The 23,310-nt window shown below is 37.3% G+C and overlaps 1 protein-coding gene across 2 annotated transcripts; it reads left to right on the top strand.

Moving 5' to 3' along the window:
- Positions 1 to 793: 793 nt before the first annotated feature.
- Positions 794 to 22,674, top strand: LOC121371071 (gamma-aminobutyric acid type B receptor subunit 1-like). Of its 2 annotated transcripts, none has more exons than XM_041496702.1 (5): positions 794 to 1,001; positions 9,005 to 9,280; positions 10,565 to 10,692; positions 17,888 to 18,058; positions 22,396 to 22,674. In XM_041496702.1, exons 2-5 carry the CDS (start codon positions 9,265 to 9,267, stop codon positions 22,579 to 22,581), a joined length of 501 nt encoding a protein of 166 aa, XP_041352636.1. In that variant the 5' UTR covers positions 794 to 1,001; positions 9,005 to 9,264; the 3' UTR covers positions 22,582 to 22,674. The 2 variants fall into 2 exon arrangements, with proteins under 2 accessions (XP_041352636.1, XP_041352635.1); XM_041496701.1 differs by having other exon boundaries at positions 10,555 to 10,692; positions 22,396 to 22,596.
- The last annotated feature ends 636 nt before the right edge of the window (positions 22,675 to 23,310 follow it).

Here is a 23,310-nt window from a genome sequence, read left to right as displayed (position 1 = left end):
AAGTAGGTCAGGGGCCGGGGTCAGTAGGACGTTGTACACTGCACAGTAGGCCAGTCTAAGTAGGTCAGGGCCACGGAAAGTAGGTCATGGGGCTATACAGGACGAGGTCACGTGACGTCATCAAGGTCAAGGTCACGGAAAGTAGGTCATGGGGCCCGGCAGGCCCTAATACTACTGCAGAGCGCGTGTTGGTCGTGACCGCGGGCTGCGATCAGAAGACATTAGAGCTACTGTCCATTCAGTACAAATGCATGACAACCACACACATATCAAGGCATCCGTATCCAGTGGCGTAGGCAGGATTTTGTATTGGTGTGTGGGGGGGGGGGGGGGGCATCTGCCATCCAAGCCCTCTGCCCCCCCCCCCCCACCCGGCTACGCCACTGTCCGTATCCAACGAACTGCATAGGCTAGAGTCCAAGATCATAAGGTGAAATGAATTAAAAAATTCTGAGAAACTTGATAAAAAGTAAGTTGCCTTCGTGCCACTCTTTTGAAGGAAATGTAACTTGCGTTTCTTTTGCAGTTCAGTATAGATTAATATTAGATTTGTATATAGATTTAAATAATTAATATCCCTATCCGAAACGATATGCATGACCCCCTAGCAAATTCGGGTAACTTCGTGGCTATCAACATCGCTAGTCCGCCGCCCCTATGTTACAATCATTCCGGCGGCCCTGTCTGTTTTTGCAACCATTTTATGTTTACATTGGTTAAGGGGACAGATTCACATTAAGAAAGAAGAAAGCAAACTAAATGCGTCATAGTTTATGACGTCATAAGTCCGTAGCCTACATTATAAACTCGAGCACAGCGTGAATAACATAAACCGTTGTATAATTATAGTAATGTAATCGCCAATAATAACAATACTGTTATTATTAATGTTATGAGCAATTTCTTGTGTTTCATCCTGCAATGTCAAAATATATTTCTGCAAAATCTGCACAGGTAGATTTTTCCGACAAGCGCGGCGATCTGAAACATTCCACATTCAGGTAAGCCTATATTTGTGTGCATTTTTTTATAAACGTGTATATTAACAAAAAGGTTGTATTTTAAATTTTATGTGCATACATACAATTCCCAACCCCACCCTTCCCCCTGCAAGGGCGTAGGAAGGTGTCAAAAAGTGGAGGGAACACATACATAAGAAACATCGCTGCGGCTTCAAATTGGGGGCACATGCCCGCCTTGCCCCCACCCCCCACTTCCTACGCCACCTTTTGTGCCTATATTTGTGTTTCCCCATAACACAACACCAGCACCACTACCAATACACACACACACCCCCACACCCCAAAAAACCCCCAAAGAAACCAACAAAACAAACATAATAAATAAAAATAAAATAAATAGATAAATAAATTCTGGCTACGCCAATGCATAATATATGCATGCATATATGACAGTATTGTAGCTAAATCTTCATAACTTTGCTCTTACAGGTAGGCCCACACAGAGCCGGTTTATCCTAGTAGAGCATGCAGCACGTGCTACGGACCCCGCGCTTCAGGGGTCCCCGCGGTGATGTGTACATTTATTTTCCCCAGGTCATTTTTCCCATCTCCCCGAGGGGGTTGGAAAATGTATATCCTGTGAAGGGGGACCCGCTGTTATTTGTGCTACAGGCACTGCGGATCCTTGAACCGTCTCGGCCTATATTTGGTAGGCCTATTTATTTCATGCATTATATTACGGAATATGAATAACAATAAAAACGAAATAAAATAATTTTTATATATTTTTTGGTTAATGCATGCATTTAGTCTTTCATTATTTTTATCATTAGCTTTCCTATTGCAGGGTCACCAGACTGTTTATATATATATAGCCTAATTATATGATAATGGCCGTCCCACATTAGCGAATGGGAGTGCGAATAATTTTTACATGCTTATATACTACTAGAGTTTCGAGCATGTCCGTCCCTGGGCCTGTCTCTGGATAGTCAGGGGCTTGTCCCGTGACAGACCACATTAGCGCAGCGCGTTGGCAGCAAAAAATAACTTCAAATGAATTACCATATACATACCCAGCGCGTCAACAGTGCGTCAACGTCGGGTTTTGTTGTTTTTTTCGTTCGTTCAAAAAGCGATTTTTGCTGCTTGCTGCTCTGACGCGCACAGAAACCCCCAGTTTATGATGTCATAATTTTGTAATATTTTAGGTCTTCCACCATTGACCAATATCTTTATTTTACTAAAAAAAAACAATGCCAAAACAAATTATTAACGAAGCAAGGTTGATCATAGAGGTACAGAAACACCCATGCATATACGACATCCAATCGGTTAGTTACAAAGACACGGAAATGGCAGCCAATGCCTGGTCAACGATGTCGTGTACCAAAAACTTCCTCTTGCGTTTTTTATCAAGTAATCTTCTATACAAATATATTAAAACCAATTTACTCGAAATTATCTTGAAATTAGCCATGCTTTCAAATCAAATCCGTTTTTCTTTTCCTCTTTTCAGCTTTGTTTCTCTCTTTTATTTCTGTTTGACACGCTCTGTTTGACACGCTGCGTACAAGTGGGCATTATTGACGCTTCACTGCTGACGCGCTGCCGATGCGCTGCGCTAGTGTGGGACGGCCTTAAAGGGACACACCCTAGTTACGTTTATTTGTTAACCATTACGGCGTTGTTTTTCGCTATTAAACCCCATTTTTCACAAATAAAATTGCACTTTACTTACATTTTATTATTTAGAATACACATTTCCATTCACCTGAAGTGCTTTTTGGTAATCCTGATGTTTGTAAAACCACGAAATGCATTTTTTGCATTTTTTCACAAGACGTGTTGTCGAGAAAAAACCGTTAAGCAAGCGAGGTCCAATCTATTTTTAGAGGGGATATTTCCATTTCAATGTCACAGACGTTGGTATATCACGTGACCGTTATCATTTTGGTTCGGTTTGTTTTCTCGTGCACGGTTCGCGCAATACATCCGATTTGTTGTTGTTCATTTGTGAGATTTTTCTTCACAGTTCGTGAACATTTTCAGTAACAATAAAGTTCAGACAAGTAAGTGTCTCAATACAAAACGTTACAAACCCTTAAAACCAATAATTTTGCTAAGTCTTACGATATCTGGAGAGGGGATACCAACCAGGACAGAACAGTTGGAACATGTCCAGGAGAGGTGAAACGAACGCACCCCAAGTCTGTGAAATTTGTCGTGATGTGCTTCGAGCGACATCTACCGGTGACATCAGAATACTAACTTTCAAAATTATTTCAAGCAATTGGGACATGGGGATTCCCATGGTATTTATCGATATAAAACCTGCTTTTTCACTCCATTTGATAAAAATGTGATCTAAGTGTGTTACAGGTTTGTAGATTAACCAAATTATAATTTATTTTCGCTGGATGGAACTAGGGTGTGCGGCTTTAAGATCAGATAAGAATATATAAGAATTGTTTCTAATTTTTTAGGAATTTATCGATGTATAAAAGTCATAAATGGTATAAAATCGCGTAGCGTAGCGAAGCTATATTATACTACATTTGTGACTTTTATACATCGATAAATTCCAAAAAATTAGAAACAATTCTTATAATTACAAACAGTACAAGAAGTGTACATTAAAACACTTAAAAATAATTTCTTTCGTTCTTACCGTCAACCATGTTCTGTAAATAAGCGTAGGAATACATGTATACATACTACTGAAAATTGTCCGCTAAAAATAAAAATAAGTATTGAATCAACAAAAACAGTGTATATATCTTTATTATAACTTCTTTTTAAAAAATTAAACAATTTCATATGCAGATTTGTCTTGTGTTTTTCTATCGCAAAGTGACCTTGATATTAACTTTTGTTTACGTGTAGTGACTGTTGGTGTTGTGCGGTTATTTCGATCTTGGTCTTCCGTGATGACGTATTTTTATGAGGTTTATGGAAGGATAACGATTGGTTTTTTAGTGACGTCAGCCAATCAGAATACAGTAAATCGTATAAATTCGGAAAGTTTGTAATTATAATATATTTGCATAACACCAGTATATATGGGCAGAGCAAGAAACAACATAATATACATTTATGTACAGAACAACAATAACAATAAATATACATTAATTACATGAACACCCCAGTGCATAATTATTATATTCACGGAAATAGAGCACTTTTTTTTTTTTTATTGTGTTGATATTTGAACCTCAAGTAATTACACTGTGTTTCATTTGAACTTTTGAATTTTTATATTGATATTGATCAGCACATCATTGATGCATTCACCTTAGTTTGATACCAAATAGCCGATGTATTTTTCATGTTGTGGTGTTGTTAAACATCCATTCATCCATTCATGCATTCATTCATTCATTCATTCATTCATTCATTCATTCATTCATTCATTCATTCATTCATCCATTCATTGTAATTAAAGGGACATTCCCGAGTTTGCTGCATTTTTTAAGATGTTATCGACTAACAGACTTTTTAACGATTGTATTTACATATCAAATATATTTTTCTGCATAAAACATTAGTGGCTGTATATTAAACGTGATTCTGATCGTTCTAATATTTGTACTACGTTAAATTTCATTTATTTCCTAAAATATACTTTTTTCGTACGTACGAAATTATTTGAAGACAAAATCCAGTTTGGGCTTCTTACAAATATTAAGACGACCAGAAACGAATTGGAAATACACACTGATATTCAAAACAAGAAAATATATTTAATATGTAAGTTTAATCGTAGAAATATTTTATTAGTCGGAAACATCTTACAATGCAGCAAAGTCAGGAATGTCCCTTTAATACTAAAATTTATCTAAGGATTATATTTTCATCGTGGATTTATATTAATCTGGTTTTACGACTGAAACACTATCGATTAGTCCCCTTACGATCCAACGGGGGACAAGTAATTATGGTAACTGCATATGCCCGATGACAAGTGACTAAAGAGTAATGTAACACCTAAAACCATTTAAAATTTTGTTACAAATCTCGGTAAAACCTTTGGAAAGAGTTCCGATCGTCCTAACCTTTACATAGCTCATAAGAAAACTAACCCTCGCCCTAAATGCCGGAACGATCGGAACTCTTTCCAATGCGTTAACACACCAACACGGAAAACAATGTGTTGAAAAGTTCGATAACAACTTTAGAGTTATTCCCCTTTTACTATCGACTAAGATCGGTAATTTCCGCCACTGAACGTTCGACTGAATTCGTACAAGTAGTCGGTTCGATGATCTTCAAACTTTGATAGATAGATAACTACTTTAACGTGCTCATATACCACTAGGGTTTCGAACACGCCCATCCAGAGTCCGACCTCCGATAAGATCGGTGGCCTGACTCGGGATGGGGGGAGGGGAAGGGTAGAGTTGAAAATGGGCAGAAGTTTGTAAATAGCAATTAGTAAAAAAAAGTTAATAGAACTTAAAAAAAAAAAGAAAAAAAAAGTTACAAGCCAAAAATAAAAAGAATTGACTGCTCGGCCGAATATTTATATAATTTGGAGCATTTTAGAAAGACAGTCCAAAATTAAATCGGACTATTTAATAATCTTTTCTTTTTTTAAAAATAATTTCGACATAACATTTTGAACGCAGATCTAAAAGTTTAAAGTCCGATCGATATGTCCACGTGAGTGGCCTCGTTAAGGCCGTTTGGGTGCACAGCTTATAGGGACGAGATGGGTTGCATCCCGTCAAGAAAACCCCTAGATTGACAGTCATTAGACGTTGAAGGTGTAGTGCTGTGCTGAAATACAGATCTTGAGAAGCCGGATCCGTCTGAACGAGAGAGAGAGTATCAGACTAGGGTATAGTCCAGTCGTCATTGGTTGGTATAGTGGTGCGGACGGGCCCGACTCCGGAGCATACGAGATGGTATCACTATAAAGCAAAGTAAAGTCTAGAAAAGAGTAGTAGGGGCCGACCCCGCTTCCTATTTCTTCTTAGAGTGGGGCGATCAATCTTCCATTGCTGCTAGAACAGGTTCAGACATGTAGAGACTAAACGCGAACAACCGTGGCGTTCTGCAGAATGGCCGTCATACGAGTCACGAAAAAACAAGTTGACATAATCAGCCGGAGAAATCACGTGGAGGCAAGGAATCTGGCTAAAAAAGAATCCAACCTGGTGGTGCAGGCTGTCGAAACGAGAAGCGTTCCAGCGTTCAATCAGTTCCAATGGCCGCATACATCCCAGTAGAAAACTTCATTTCGCTGACAAAAACAACGAAATGAAGGGTCCCCAAGTCGAGCACACGAAAGCACGTGCAGTATGCACGTGCGAAACAAACACGTCTTACCACGTCGAGCTCTAGACTGGGAATGACAAACTTTGAAATAGCGTCCAATACGCTTTTCAGCTTATATAAAAATAAAGTTTATATGCCTTGTGTGCGCAATCGAAATGTTTAATACTTGCAAACATGGTATATGAGGTGGGGTACAGTTTAACACTGTCATATTCAAATTAAATTAGACGTTAACGCGGTTCTGGAATCGACTCTTTGCACATTAACGGGGGCGTAAAGCAAGTTTATAATTTCCGAGTTCACTTGAACAAAGCATAAATATTATGAGTGTATTCTTGTAAAAGTTACAAGATATTTTAGTTTACATATAATAAACCTTGTAGCAGGACGTGCTTAATGTTTTTTCAGTACTTTTGCTAATCTAAATATACGTTTGTGTAAACATTACATTTCATTAGCCCTACGTCATAATCGTGACAAGTTAGATTTTGTTAGCCCTACGCCATAATCGTGATGGTGCGATGCCCACTAAGCGTTTTTTTCTGTTTTATTAATAGTTTTTAACAAATAAATTATGCTCAATAAATTAAAAATACAAGGCTGCAATCTATGTACACCCTCTCACCTGCTGTTGTTTAACAAGCCTGCACTATTTAAAAACATTTGCTGAGTAACATAGCTCACGTTTACTTTGAGCCCAGCGCTGCAATCTACAATGTATGTACACCCTCTCCCCTGCTGTTGTTTACCAAGCTCATGTTTACTTTGAGCCCAGCCACGGCTGTTTGCGAGAGACATTTCTCAGCTATGAACAGGGTAAAAATATTTCAGAGAAGTGTTTTGGGGGCAGAGAATGTTAAATAATATACTCATAATGACACATGGGCCAAAATCCCAAAACATTTGTGAACCAATGCCAGCCATAAAAGAATGGCTCACAAGTGGAAAGGGATCTCACCACATTCACGGCCATACAACAAGTGGCCACTAAGACATACATCGACACAATAATTATATTTAGATGAACACGTGGACACTACCAAACAAATAACAAAGTTTAAATCAACAAATAGAGAAAACGGTGGCTACTACTGGACAGATATACATTTAGTACTTCCTAGGTAAGCGTTGTAACCTATTGGCAAAATTCTTTATTTGTGCAATTGAACAATTGTATTGTATTAACACAACTGGTAACCTTATGTATGGGCAAGTGGAAAAATATATGGGGCAAATGAATATCTGATTGGCACTTGCCCTGTGGCAAGTAATTTGTTTGAAAATTGTTGAACCCCTGTGTCTCTGTGTGTGTGTGTGTGTGATGAAGGAAAAAGTTTAGGGAGGGCATATATATAGATTGGGAGTCCCCCCTGTCCCCCACCGATCGACGCCTATGAACAATATGCTCTGTCATTTTTATGTACAGCTGTCTCTAGAATAGTACCTTTTAAAGTTTTAATTTACAAGTGCTTACAAGTGGCCCTTTGTACAAGTTGTTTTGGTTTTTTTGTTTGTTTGTTTGTTTGTTTTTTGTAGGCTATATCTGCCCTACCTAGACAGATTCGTTCCTAGAATAGTGCCCTTTAAAAATTGTATTAAAGTAAAATCACAATGAAATATATGATAGCCATGATACGAAGCAAATTTGATTATATGGCTTTTCCCCAGGTCCCCCCCCCCCCCCCCCTCCCCTTCTCCTGCCTCCGATCAACGCTAAAATTCACCATTTAGTTATTGAGATCTAACTGAAACGGGTTTGAACTCTTCTAAATAATAATTTTTGGGTTATAAAACTCTAAAAGAGGAAGTGATCAATCTGAAATTGGTAATTTTATTGTCAAGATGCCATGGGGAAATAATACATTCTTGAGTTATAATACTATGCAAAATAATGCTTAAAATAGTTTTTAAATTGTTTAAAATTAGATAATTGTGCAATTCAGATGCCAAGAAAAGGCGTTTAAATCCATCCAGTTTTAAAAATTTCCCCAGGGGAGCATGCCTTCGGACCTTCCCTACACATCTTGTACCGTGTTTAACAACAACCTTGATTATTAGTGCACCTCACTTTAAAAATGCTCCGACGGGCCTCAAAGCTCATATAATAATCTATATTAATGTAGCTAGCGCTACAGAAACCGCAGCTAGTCATTTAGTGTACACTTCCGTTCGTACACTGTGATATATGCACAACCGCATTCATATTACCTGCAAATATTAAAACTTTTATTAAGATGCCTTTTTAACGAGCCAGTGTGCCCCTTTTTTCTTGCCTACCCCCTAAAAATATGTCATGGATCCGCCCATGGGTTTTGAATTTAAATAAATGATACAGTTACATAATGTTTTTAAATTAAAAATTAGATATCACGTATATGTTGAAAGGTTGTCAACTGTAAGTCTAACTGAATGTAAATCCTAGGACACCAATAGAGTTTTAAACTTTAAATTAAAGTTCCAACAGTTTCTGTTTTGAACCTGTCTTCTAATTGAATTGGCTGATTTTAGTCATTTTATGTGTCACCAGCATTACCTTATGAATCAAGGGGATTTATGTTTCTCGTCCTATTCTTTATTATTATAATCGCAATACATAACACAAACACAAATCCCATTTTGTTTTTTGTAGTTTTTTTGGTTTTGTTTTGTTTTGTTTTTGGTTTTGGGGGTTTGGGTTTTTTGGTGTAGGGAGACTGCACACGTTCTGAGAACAGTGAATTTTGGTAAAAAAAACTTATTCATTATTCTGTCAACTGATTCAGACACCAACTCGCTTCAGACAATCAGATATGGCTGATCACCGATGTTTGACTTTCCTGCTCTTTCTTCGTGGATTGTATTTCCTTTTTGCGCTGAGAAAAACGGACCAGAACTTAGGCCTGAAGGACATCTACATCCTAGGGTTATTCCCCTTGGAGGGAGCTTGGAATGGTGGAATGAGTATCCAGCCAGCAACTGAGATAGCTATCGACTATGTTAACGAACACGCGAATGTTCTTCCAGGGTATCGACTAAAAATGATATGGGAAAACACAATGGTATACTTTTTGTTATCTTGTTTTGTTGTGGGGTTGTTGCTTCTTTGTTCTTCTTGTTTTCTTCTCTTTTTTAATAGTCTTTGTCCACAATGTTATGTGAATGTGTTATTCAACTGATTGAAATCAGCTCTAGGCTACTGGTCTACCAGTAGTTATGAGCCAGTGAAGATAATTTAAATCATATTGACTTGTTATTAGATTGATTTGAAATGCCTTTTCCTGAACTTATGTTTTACAACAGCCTCTACGTACTCAAATTTAGTTTAATTTAATATCTAAGGATCATTCACCATTATTTATCAATATTTTCACAAATATTTTGTAAAAATCCCTAATTTTTAATATGCAGGTTCGATTAAATATCATGTCATAGAACAGTCAGTTACATAATGTTTTTAAATTAAAAATTGTATGTGGGAAGGCTGTCAATTTTTATTCACTTGTATATCATAAGAATTATTTGACCAAAATTCAATTTGTTTAATAATAATTATGTTGGTCTACCAGTAGCCTAGTTATTAACGAGTCGAGCTATTTTTAATCAGATTGATTTGTTATTAGGCCTACTAGTGATTATAATTATAATTATATAACTAACGTGTACATTCCATTGAGTATTGCAAGTTATCCCGAGTACTATAGTTCTCATACCGTCTGAGTGCTCGGGTTAATTACAAGTATGCTGTGTAATTATAGTACCTGTTAGGAATAACTGGTGAGGATTATCGCGAACATATTACTTCGCATGTCATCTGAAAATTCTAACATCGGAGTAGGGTTGCAATTATTAATTCGTTGTTTGTTCTTGGGGTTAGTGGAGGTGGGGGGGGGGATGGGGGGGGGGGTATTTGTTGTAGCGTTGATAGCTATGTAATAATAATCATTAATCAATAATTAAAAAAAAAATGATATAACTGTTGTGAATAATTAACACAGACACATACACACACACACATACACACACACACACACACACACACACACACACACACACAGACACACACACACACACATCCCTATACAGTAATAACCACCTTATGCAAATGTGTACAACGAACTACTGCTATAACGAACTAACTAGCATAGTCCCTGCCGATTCGTGATAAGAGTACTTAGAAATACATACATATATATATATATATATATATATATATATATATATATATATATATATATATATATATATATATTTATGGTTGAGATTTTCGTTATTCGATAATCAAGTACTGTTTTGTTGAACAAATACTCAAAGTGTCACATTGGGTTTGTCCCAGTGTAATCCAGGACTTGGCGTCAAGATCATCGCAGAAACGATATGTGAAGATCAAAAGTTCCTCGCTGTACTTGGAGATGGGTGTTCAATCGTTTCTAAAGCTGTGGCAGAGGTGGTACATTTCTGGAATCTGGTACAGGTAACTTGGTCTCTTTGTTTAACACACACACACACACACACACACACACACACACACACACACACACACACACCCCAGCGTAAAGCAAATTTTCTTTATATATATAGCTATATATTTTACATGGGATCTTGACTCGAACGCCAGTGCAAACGTAACATGCCCATCTTGACCACTACCACTTCCTAATTTCCTGCATGCTTGGCTGATAAATGAGCTACTTGATCAACAACCACATGTTTTGTTTTCTGCTTTCTAAGTGTTAAAGGAAGGGACAATTAAGGCATTTGGTATTCAACGATATATAATGCACATTATTGCTTAATATCAACAAGTATAATCGTATAGTTAATTAATAAAACGGTTAAATGTGACGGCTATTATATATAACGGGCGCAGGCATTTTGTATCATCTCAGTGAGTACGCCCTCTGGCGAGCTGGTGGTTACGTAATACTTAACGCGTAACGTCAGGAATGAGCCTTAGCACTAGAGAAACACAATCTACCTGGTTTTTGCGGGATGATAAATAGTCATACATTGCAATGTTCTGTAATAAGACACATTCCAGTAAGCCAGCAGTAAGTACATCCAGTTCTATATATATTATTTTTCAATACAAAATAAAATACCATTGTCAAAGTGGCTACACAACAAGTCGAAATAATTAACAATGTTTTGTCCATGCATTAACCTACGTACTGAAACGATACACGGAGTGTTTTCTTAGTTAATTGGTCTATGCTGTTGGTTGCTTCTACCTGTGATTCTTGATTGGCAGGTGTGTATTTGATTGGTAACCAGACGAGCCAATTAATTGACGCTGTCTAGACACAAAAATACATACCGGTATTGTGGAATATTACCTGTTGTCCCTAAAATGGTAATGGACATCAGTTTATTATTGTAAATAGTTTTGTAAAACTATTGATTAAGTAGACTTTTCCATCTAAAACCACAGAACTGACCAATTACGTAGTCCCAAGGAAAAGAAAATTATCACTTGGGTATCGTGGGTTGTCGTTTTTGCTCCAAATGTAGCATATCAATAGGCCTAATAGTGTACATTTTTCCTTTGGATTATTTAACAGAGAAAAATACTATAACCCCATTTTGTTCCGTTAATGCAACTTCAAATATATTTAGTTTAATAGTTTATTATATTATTACGTCATTTATGCTGTTTTACAAGTCAGGTTGATCAAAGAGAAGCGCCTTGTCGAAAATTACTGCTTTGTTTACTGGTCAGGAGCTGACGTCACTTCGCCCCAAGCTATCCCACCGGACGTCACAAAAACGAAACAAAATGGCTGCCCCCAGTTAGCAGGAATAATCATGGGTTTTTATTAACTCTAAAATTACGCGTTTTTCATTTGCTAAAGTGTCAGTATGTGTTGGTGGTCCGGGTATGCATCTTTCCAACACATAAGGCTCTTGTTTGAGTTGACCCTACCTTTAAGTGAGGTTTTATTAATATTTTAAAAATTAATCTAATTTGACAAACAGTTAATATCATCTGCAGCGAACACTTGCCATATTTAAGGTGGTTTGCTCCGTCATGTTCAAAAGTTTGTGTTGAGAGCACATTTATTGGATGGCTATTGGATGTCAAACATTTGGAAATTCTGACACGTAGTCATCAGAGGAAGCCCGATACAGTTTTCTTAATGCAGCAACGTATCTTTTAAATGCACTTTCCCACAGACAGGAAAGCACATATCACAGCCTTTGACCAGTTGTGGTTCGTCATGTTTAATTGCTTATAGCCTATATACCGTAAACATGTTTCTCATTCTCTGAATGGTTTAATTTAATGTCTGTACTCGTTATTTTGATATAATTCCATTTTATAATTACTGTTTTGTAATAGGCTTCTGAATTACTTAAAATGCTATCACGTGATCTAAAAACAAATTCATTCTTCCCTGAACGTCAGAACTGCACTTTTTCGGTAAACATATAAAAACAAAATGTTATTACCGGAACTACGAGGATTCCATCGTTTCTATTTTTATACCAATATCGTCTGCACTGTGAGTGACGGTGACAATTCAGGCTTTAAACCACTCCGGTTTTGAACTGAGACACGTAATGTATATGACAGGCCACAAAATCGAATCTTCTGTTAGAGGTTATAGCAGAGAATGCTCAACAAATCAACAGAGAGACATGAGCGCAGTTCTTTCACATTTGACAAAAACACCAAATCGACAACTTACACGCGCGAAAACAGATACACCTGCGTGCACAATTACGCGATCTCTCCTTTCCGAGAATATCAAACAATCACAAACTTCCTCTGAAATCCACACGCACAGTAACACTGAAACCACTTTATTCCTTTCAAGTCAGACTTCACATTCACTTTTCACTAATTCAACTTTTGACAACTGCAATATTAATATAGTAATTGATAAATCTTCTAAATAATTTGACCTCTCCTTTTTGTTAATTCGAAATTCTTACTCTAACCGCTTTACAACAAATCTTCCATTTAAGTATATAGATCGTTCAATTTTTAGTTGATTTTCGTTTGATATTTAAAAAAAAACAATGTTTGCGTTATCAGTTGATGTTCAGTTATTTTAAATTTTATAACTTTTTATCCACATTTGATTCAGAACATTAAAATTGATTAAACCTTATGTAAATCATTATAATGAACGGAGATTTTACGGAAAAAACGAATGTAACTTTCTAAGGGAATTGTAATATTTGTGTATTGATACAGTTGTAAATCATTGTGGAATAGAGTTCGATTTGGGTTTTTAATATAGTTTTGTATAATGGCAATATTAATGCATTTGGAATTATAGGAATTGAACAAACGTTATATTTTTGACGTTTTACACACTTATGTATGAACGGCTTCGCGGCTAACGCGCTACGCCATCCATACAGTGTGTAAAACGGTTTTGGTGTTTATCATCGCATGAACGTCAAAAATATAACGTTCAATTCTTAATTATAGTTCAGTCGTTGAGAGGGATTCAGCGTTCATTTTTAGCTATAGAGAATTACTCCTGAGATTATTTATCTAGACCACATAGAAGTTTTATATAGAGAGGGTAGACTTTCTGGCATTACAAGTTATCGCATATTTCCTAATATCGTCAAATATATAGATTTTACCTTCCTGTCGTAAATCGTTAATGTTGTTATGGAATGTTACCTCTTGTCACTGGTAAAGCAGTATTATACACAAAATGCATTGACAACACCATTGCAACTTGAAATATAACTAATAAAATTGGACATGTTTGAGAAAACAAATAGTTTAAACATGCATTAACGCCAAATCCAAACTCAGACTTGCATTACAAATAAAGAATGTGCATGTACTTATTATTATTTCTTTGACCACTATATGAAGAATACACTTTAATCGTGTCAATCAGAAATTGGCCTTATGTAACACGCACAGTCATACATATTATCCCCAGCAGTAGTTTGCACATGTTATCCTTGCACGCAATGAAAAACATTAGCCCCTTATCTTTTTAACAGTTAAATATTTAAATTTCAATACCATTTCATTTTCTAGTTAAGCTATCCAGTTTTGAATGTGTCACTAGTAGGATAATTAACGGTATAGTTCCAAAACATACAGTGCCCACTGAAGGTAAACTATGTTTGCAGCATCAACAATGATGTTTTCTGATAGACACAACAATGATAGAAGGCAGTGACACGTTCTATTGGTGCATATGTACACTACAAGGCAGAATCAAGTGATCTAGTTGGCACATCATATGGTCACGGAGTAGCTGTCTCATATGACCATTTTTTGTTTTTGTTGTTGTTGTTGTTTGCAGCACTAGCTAACTAGGCAGTTTTGGAACAGTGTTTCCATCTTCATTAGCCATTGGTGTGTATTCGCCATTCAACAATATTGATCACTCCATAACACCAGCTAGTGCGAAATGATCTTTTCATGAACCATATAAAATACTGTCAACATACTGACACCGAGAAATCTGGATCTGAACAAACGCACAGATATTTAAACAAAAACAAAAAACTCTGATAAATGAATTCCGGGCCTAATAGACAGGAACGCACATATTCTGCCATTTTAGCAGTCAAAGTACCATACTGTCCTATAAGTGTCTACTCTAGTTACGCCAGGAGATGTAATTAGGAGATGTTGCCTTCCTCTTCAGGGACGGGGAGTTGATGTGCTTCTCGCAACAGGTACAAACCAGAGATCACAGAAAAGAAGGTGGTGAGGATACCAGGCTGGTTGGAGTGTCCACGTGAATTATGACTACTACATCCGTTAACTCAGAAGGCTCTGCGAGGGTCAACGTCACAGAAGGGGACACCGCTGACTGCTGAGCCACCTGTTTCTCACCCCATGTTCCGCCCTTGCCGATTGTTTCCTTCTCGATCATCTCGTCTTCCATGGCTGTCCGTAGACTACTAATAGTATTATAGTAGCCTTAGTTTTTATGTGTGTAACATAATACTCAAGTAGGTCTTTATCAAAGCTTCTCTGCACCCCAATCCCCACCTCTCATATGGCGGGTAGATGCAAGCAGATTAGCTCATTTATGAAGATCGTTTTTGGCTGTCGGAATAGAAATGGTGCATTTTTTTGTATCATATCAACTTCCCAACAACGAGATAATATTTCAAACCAATATTAAACTATTTACGACAGAAAACAAATCGGCATATTTTAGGATATTAGGTTATATGCGGTAACTTGTGAAGCCAATATCTACGTTACTGCCACCTTTCCGAAAGTCTGGTCTTGAATGTTTTTCACCTTCTGTTTGGTCTAGATAAATAAAATAAAAATCTGAAGAATAATTCTCTATGGCTGAAAATGCACACAGAACCTCTTTCTGTGACTGGACTAATACATTAACGTCTGCCCACTGACAAAGCATCAAATAGCATAACCTAACCTCTAATATATTAATTGTCTCCTAAACGAACTTGGGGCTGATTTTTCGAGTAGTGCTACATATAAAAGCAGTATGTTATCTGAAGAAGAAATATACCAAATCCTAAGACATGTCCATTCCTCTTCTGTATTAGATTCGAAAATTTCATAAGAATCCATACTCGGAGAGGTTCATATTGGGGTCCAAAAAATGCATCACCAAATCCTTGTCTCAAAGACTGACCATCATCCTGACCACTGTGAAGGATGGCTTTTCTAGGTATTGTCAATAAGTCACCGTGTATTCTCAAGAATAATATTAAAACATTTGATTTTTGTTTGACATTATACACAACATTCCCACACGACAAACTTAAGCGAAACCTCCAATCCTTAATCAGTGGTGCATTTGTTACAAAGAACAGTGAACAAAGATATAAATACATAGATCTTCCACAGATAAGGACAATTTGTAAAGACCGAGGATCTGGTTAAATCTAAACAAAGGAATCTGGCTAAAACTTTTAACTTTATTGTCCGCTATATTGATGGTCTTCTATCATTGCAGCAGGATTACAGGTTACATTCCATTGATTTACCCACAAGAGTTAAAAATAAAAGAAACATATGAAGGTATTAAATCAGTTTCCTACCTCGATCTATGCATAGATAGTTAAAGCGGCACTGGTCTCCAAACTAAGCTGTATGACAAAAGGGGTGACTTCAATTTTTAAATAGTTAATTAGTTCTCGGCTATCAAGCCATTCTTAAAAGGAATGTTTTTTTTAAGCGAACCATATTATGCACGGCCTGTAAGCTATGCGGTCGATCCTGCTTACGTTCATGAAACTCGGCAAACCTTGCACTAGCTAGTATGTATTGGTGTGTGTGTCTGTGTTAGTTCGGGGGGAACGTAGTAATTGGATTTTACAACGTCCGAATCTCCTTAAATACCCTTAATATAGCTGGTATTCAAAACTTGTGGTACCATATTTCAACCGTTTCTCAACCGAAATAGTGCAATAAATGGACACACAAACCAAACATGTACAACTTACTGTACTCTCAAAATCCCGATTGAAGTACGTGTATCATTATTAACAAAATAAATCTTCAACAATAACCTAAAAAAAAAGATCCACGCCATTTTAAATTTGATACATAGAGGGAAGTAACTCTCCGTGCACGTTAAGAAAAGTGTGTGTGTGTGTGTGTGTGTGTGTGTGTGTGTGTGTGTGTGTCGGCTTTGACTATTACTAACAAATATATTAAAGCATTGGCACAGGGGATAATTAAATATTAATATTCATTAAAGTCGCTTTTGTCGACTTCATTCTAAAAGACAGACCATGAATGTTATTACAAGAGTTCCACGTGAGGTCACGACTCTTGAAGTGTTTTGATTGGCTAGTTGTTAGTAAACGTTCAAGTCTTCTGTACTCGGAGCATGTGGATTTGGCATTGGGGCGTGGTAGGACTGCTCTGTGGTAGGTAGTTGGGTAACGGAGGGTAGATATAAAAAACGGAAGGGTTGTTCGACTGTCCCATGCGATATGTTTTTAGATTTGAGGAACCCCACCTGGATTTTCTTAGCACCTCTTACCACAAAGGCTCGGTTGATCCCATATTAATCCTATTGGTGAAAGTGTTCAAGAACTGTTATTTTTACCATTTACCATTGTTTATATTTCCCCATCACGTTGCTGCTTTAGCAGCCTTCTGGTCGATTTTGCGTACAGACCAGTTTGTCGTCACCCTATATACTCGTCTCAACGTAGACTCTACCGCTGATATGCCGTTATTCTCGTTTTGGCTAGTTCAAACTACTGTTAGTTCATCACAGAAACACCTCACTTGGTGAAAACAATTTACCACAGCCTCGTCAAACTGACGAATGTCTTTTTCTTTTCCAGTAATGTCACGAGTCGCGCTAACGGGGCCAGTACATGGACATGACTGAACACGTCTTAAGTCCCCATCCCCTCATCCCGACATCCTTTGTTTAGATACCCACGCTAACACAGCTGTAAAAGACAGTAACCCTGTTGTAATAGGTCAGAGTCCCCATATTAACCCACAGGTGGTCAGGATATCGAACAAAGAGCCAGCTGTCAAATCCATCAACCCAGTTAAGTAGGACACCGACGACACGTTTAGAGGTCAGCGTCCCCACGCCATGACGTCACCTGGCCAAGTCCCTACGATTAGAGCTCATCCAATCAGAGGGCAGGAACGATCACGTGACCTAGCTCATTTGCCTACGTGGGGCTCAATAGACCTACTACTATTAGACTTTTTATGGTTACAGATTTCGTACATGTCTACATCATCAGCTTTATCAAACAAAAGGAAGTTCCCCTACTTTTTTCGAGTCGCCAATCCCGAGCAGAAATTGAATTATCCACGCATTGAAGTATTGAAGTATTTCAACTGGACCAAGGTCACCACGGTACACCAGTCATACCAACTCTATGCAACGGTAAGGTATAATACTATATTAATAAAAATTTCTTACACACCCGTGAGAAGATCATTCGTTATTTTTGATAACACATACTAATAACACAAATATAATTACAATTTAAGTGAGCTCCGTGGTCTAGTGGATAAGCTGCTGGACAATCAAGCTGACGACAGTGGTTCAACTCCCGTCAAAGCTGGCTCACACATTCATTCATCTTTCTCATATATCACCCTCTGCCTATCATTCTCATTATCTTAATATAAAAAAAACTTTCCAATTTCTCCCACTATTTCAATCTCTTTCGACCCTTTCTGTCAGTTTCCTCCGACTCTGTCTTCTGAGCTGTTCACACCATCACCTACCTGTCTCAACTTCCTCCACGGGTGCAGTCTCTGTGTATTTCCCTGCACCCACCTGGCATCCTCGTCCTCTGCCGCTAATAAAGCTGGTCTGACCCACGGCACTAACGACCGCCGGTAGTAGGGGTGCATAGTAGGTGGTTACAAGTGCCTCTTAACAATGCCAGAAGTAACTACTAAACACTCCCCGAAGTGGTCAGACTAAGCCCACAGCTAAAAGCTGATGGGGAATGGCAGGTGTGTGGCACAGATAGCCACAAGAGACAAGCACCTGTCGCGGTTGGAGAGACAAGGACTGGGATGTGGAGGTGGACAGCGAAAGAAGTTCAAAGATAGGAGGAGTTGCCAGATCGGGAAGAAATGAGATGGGATTCAAAGGAGAGAAAGGAAAGGGGGCAGTGGGATAAAAAAAATAAAAATAATAATAATAATAATAATAATAATAATTACAATTTAAAGACATACGACTGGCTGCTCTTAGATGATGACCTGCCATAACATCCAAAAAAAACAAAAAAACCACAATTAAAATCGATTACTCAAGAAATATACTACATTCGTTACTGTTAGATATCATTTATTTTACAACTGGTTGTTTAAAAACGTATCCGTTGCATTCATAATGTCATCCCATTGGAGTTTGTTCATTTGTCGATGAATGGACCGGCCTCGGTGGCGTCGTGGCAGGCCATCGGTCTACAGGCTGGTAGGTACTGGGTTCGGATCCCAGTCGAGGCATGGGATTTTTAATCCAGATACCGACTCCAAACCCTGAGTGAGTGCTCCGCAAGGCTCAATGGGTAGGTGTAAACCACTTGCACCGACCAGTGATCCATAACTGGTTCAACAAAGGCCATGGTTTGTGCTATCCTGCCTGTGGGAAGCGCAAATAAAAGATCCCTTGCTGCCTGTCGTAAAAAGAGTAGCCTATGTGGCGACAGCGGGTTTCCTCTAAAAACAGTGTCAGAATGACCATATGTTTGACGTCCAATAGCCGATGATAAGATAAAAAATCAATGTGCTCTAGCGGCGTCGTTAAATAAAACAAACTTTTTTTGTCGATGAATGTAAACATTACGTTGTCAGGGAACGATATATGTGATGACGTCCTATTATATGGGCAAATTGTCTTACTGAGCGTTATTGTTTATGGACCAAAAAATAATTCAAAATAAACTATGTAGTTTAAGTTTTATTATTAGCAAGTATGATTCGAATTTAATTTTAAGCATTGTCATTTATTTCTTTTACGTTCATCTGGGTATGAACAAACCAAATCATCCGCAAACGTATGTGAGAACAGCTTCGCCGATTCACACAATTTGTGGATGATTTTTTTTTTTAATGTGTTTTTAAAAAAAAAGAAATAACAGACAATCCGTAATTAAACCAACTCGCTGTAAGATGAATGGTATCTAACGGCCTCTCATATAATGTTCTCTATATAATTATGTTTACTAACTTATGTTTGGATTGGGGGAAATTACACAGCACAGTCTGTATTTCATTGCAATCTGCCATTCTGCTTGTTTTGGGAGACTGGTGCGGTTATAAATAACAGCATGTTAGGTCAACTCAACACGACAATACTGGCTTTAGATAAATCTGCTGACGGTTCAAGTTTATCAACATAAGAAGGATTGGAATTATTAGCTCCATGCATCTATTGTTGTTTTCATTGGAATACATCCTGCTAATAACTATTTAATATATTTTTTCTTTATGTCCACATGAAACCAAACACTGACCCGAACATATTTACATTAATTCCATCATCTAAACTGGAGGACAAAATGCAGCACAATCAAGTATGGACATTTATAGTCGATTATCACATCGGAACATGACTACACTATGGTGCATATGAAGTCTTGGATAATGAAAAACATCTGGCCCTGCCTCTTCCATAACTTCGCAGGAAGTAACACTATCTCTGCTTTCTTTGAAAAAGGTTGCATGACAACTTGGTGTGACTCGTGTCTTTACCCACATGGCGCTCAACACATACACAACAATAATTGTAGATGCAATCCTTCACACATCTAGCTACTGACACATTTCACAGTTATCTTGCATAATAGGACCAGCGACCTGGAACATTTTGTTGTACTGTCAAAATAGGATGACAATGGAAACCATTCCACCCACCCAATATGCCCTACTGCAGCACTCGAGGTTACCTATCAAAGTAACATTATGGTATATCAGTGAACAATGTCAACAAAATACACCCACTCCAAACACGTGAGGGAGTACGTTTGACAAAATACACACACTCCAGACACGTGAGGGAGTACGTTTGATAAAGACGTCCAAAGCCTGCAATAAATTAGTTAAGTGTGGTTGCAAGTGTCTGAGTAGATGTGGCACTAGATATGCATGTAAATAGGTTCTTTTGACGTGCACTCAACTGTGTATTTATTACTTTGAGAAGTACATTGTTCAACAGAAAAGTAATGAAAAGGCAGATTCAGCTGCCAAATCTGTTTTTGGATTTGTTTCATGCTAGGGTTGATGTGTTCTATACTGGTTTTAAACATAGTATTAACCAATTTATCTTTTTGACTTGGCAAGATGATTGGAATGGTGCGGTTGCCAATAAGATTCATGCTGTAAAGCCAGTCCTGTGAGTGGCCGTCCTCTTATAGGCAGTGCGGGAAGGATGAAATAGTACTGTATCGTGTTCGTATCGGTCATACATATTTGACCCATTCATTTATTTTGAAGTAGGATGCTCCATCTCCGTGTGAGTACTGTCAGTGTACTCTGACGGTACGCCATATTTTGGTGGAGTGCAAGCATCCAAACTTAAAAAAATATATTTGGATGAAGAAATGCGATGGATTTATTTTGATTACATCCTAAACTTTTGTTGCAATTTTTTCGTGATACTGAATTTTATTACAACTTTAAATGTTTTCTATCTGTGATATTTGTCTTTCTTGCACAGTTCTTTACACTGTTGTAATTTATCTCTGGAATTTTTATATTGATATCGTTCATCACTTAATATTTGCATTTATTATAGTTTGATAATACATGTACCCAATAGCCGATGTATTTTTCGTGCTGGGGTTTCGTTAAACATTAATTCATTCAACAACAAAAAACTCATTTCCTGAACAGAAGACTCACAATAGACAATGTTTTCCCTCAATAATTTGTCTCTATATTTCATTATTTTTTATAAAAACCCATCTCATGATATGTTGGATGATATAGCTGCATTTTAAATACCTCAAAACTCCATTAGAATTAAAATATTGCAACCTAGGTGGCATAGGTGCCGATATATTGGTACTAATAGAACATCGTGGACATTTTGAAAATCGAAGATGACTACCATAATGTATCTTAGGCAAATGGTCCGTAATAAAAGTTGAAAACTACGGCAATAGACAAACATTTCCAACTTTTTATTGGTATGTAAGGAAATGTTGTTTGCCTGCAAAGTAACCATGGGTTTCTCACACTTTTCTGTTAGTTTTGTAAATATGAATTTCTGTTGTTTGTTGAGAAGGCATATTTTCTCTAAACAATTTAACATTACCCCTTACATGGCGTCAGTTTGGACATGTTGATTCGTTGCAAAGTTATGATACATTTCGTTTCCCTTACCCAAATATATTGCCAAGAATTAAAATTTTTCTCTGATCACTGTGTTTACTGAGTGATATGCACAAAAACGCCATTCCTTACAAAAGTCAATCATATTAATTTATTAATTACAGGCACAGCGCTATTGAAAAAAACCCATGACATTTTGCCTGCCCAGGTGATCCCAGGTGATACCACTTAGTTACATTTCAGGGCTTGACCCATGGACTAAAATATCTAAAGTCGGGATTTAACAGTAAGATGCGAGTTGAATTAGACTGTATGTGTAAGTCGATTTATTAGATTTTTAAATAAACCGAAAGCTTGATTTTTAGATCCATTGCTATGTATGAATTAATGAAACTTCTGTAACTGTGTTCGTTCTTTTAATGTTAGATGATTGAAGAACTTGGGAAACTCATGACCAGGGAAAACATTACGATTACTAAACAATACCAGTTCAGTGAGGACCCAAAACCAATTGTCGATCTATTAAAGGTGAGCTGGTCTGCATATCCCAGAATAATATTTTCTTGTTTTTTTATTACGTATCAAAGCTTAAACCCTAAATTAGCAATCTGATTACAATTAGCTCTACTGGTCTCGCCAGTAGATCTAACAGCATTACGTGGACTCCCATGACCAGGTGACAGTTCATTTATAAATAACAATTTAAATATCGACCAATTACACTTCGCCTTTTATAACGTTATTCGGGAGCATACAAATTCTAAAAATATCGGTCGAGACTATTTATGCAATAGGCGAACTTGTTGATCTATTTCAACATTGTAAAAACAAGGGGGAAAGTGCAGTAATAAACTCTGGATTGTATACTAGTATAAACGGATTTTATGGCTATACCATCATGGGGTTTTTTTTTCGTCTTGACACGAATTTTATATAAAATTTTATATTGAATTAGTTTCCGGCATACTTCGTAATTCACCCGAATCATTTCGTATACCCTCGGCATAAACCCGAATGTTTTCAAATTCTTTTCAAATCACTGGCATGATTTTGCAAGTAAGATTTTGATTGGTCGAATGAAAGGTCAACTGGACATGAGCTCCAACGGGCTGCTGTTAGATCCACATGTAATAGGGAAATACTTAATCATAGCCACCAGGATGTAACATCTCGCGATATGCGATTTTAAGCTACGCCCTTTTTCGTAAGCCACGCCCCATGTCATAAACTAGTCTAATATGTTTCCGCGGGAAATAAACATAAATATGAACGAATAGGCCTAATTCCCTAGTAAATTATGTCAAATATAGAGCTGTGTTATTGTAACGAGCATTTAATAAA

Source organism: Gigantopelta aegis, chromosome 4, assembly GCF_016097555.1.
Source record: "Gigantopelta aegis isolate Gae_Host chromosome 4, Gae_host_genome, whole genome shotgun sequence".
NCBI lineage: Eukaryota > Metazoa > Mollusca > Gastropoda > Neomphalida > Peltospiridae > Gigantopelta > Gigantopelta aegis.
Note: the sequence above shows the minus strand (reverse complement) of the source record. Positions and strands in the feature narration are given on the sequence as shown.

Bases quoted from the DNA above. Each gene is read 5' to 3' on its own strand.
- LOC121371071 (XM_041496701.1), top strand. From the start codon at position 9,032: ATGGCTGATCACCGATGTTTGACTTTCCTGCTCTTTCTTCGTGGATTG. The intron at 10,693-17,887 runs GTAACTTGGTCT...TTATGGTTACAG, and splicing joins ATTTCTGGAATCTGGTACAG to ATTTCGTACATGTCTACATC. The intron at 18,059-22,395 runs GTAAGGTATAAT...TTTTAATGTTAG, and splicing joins CATACCAACTCTATGCAACG to ATGATTGAAGAACTTGGGAA.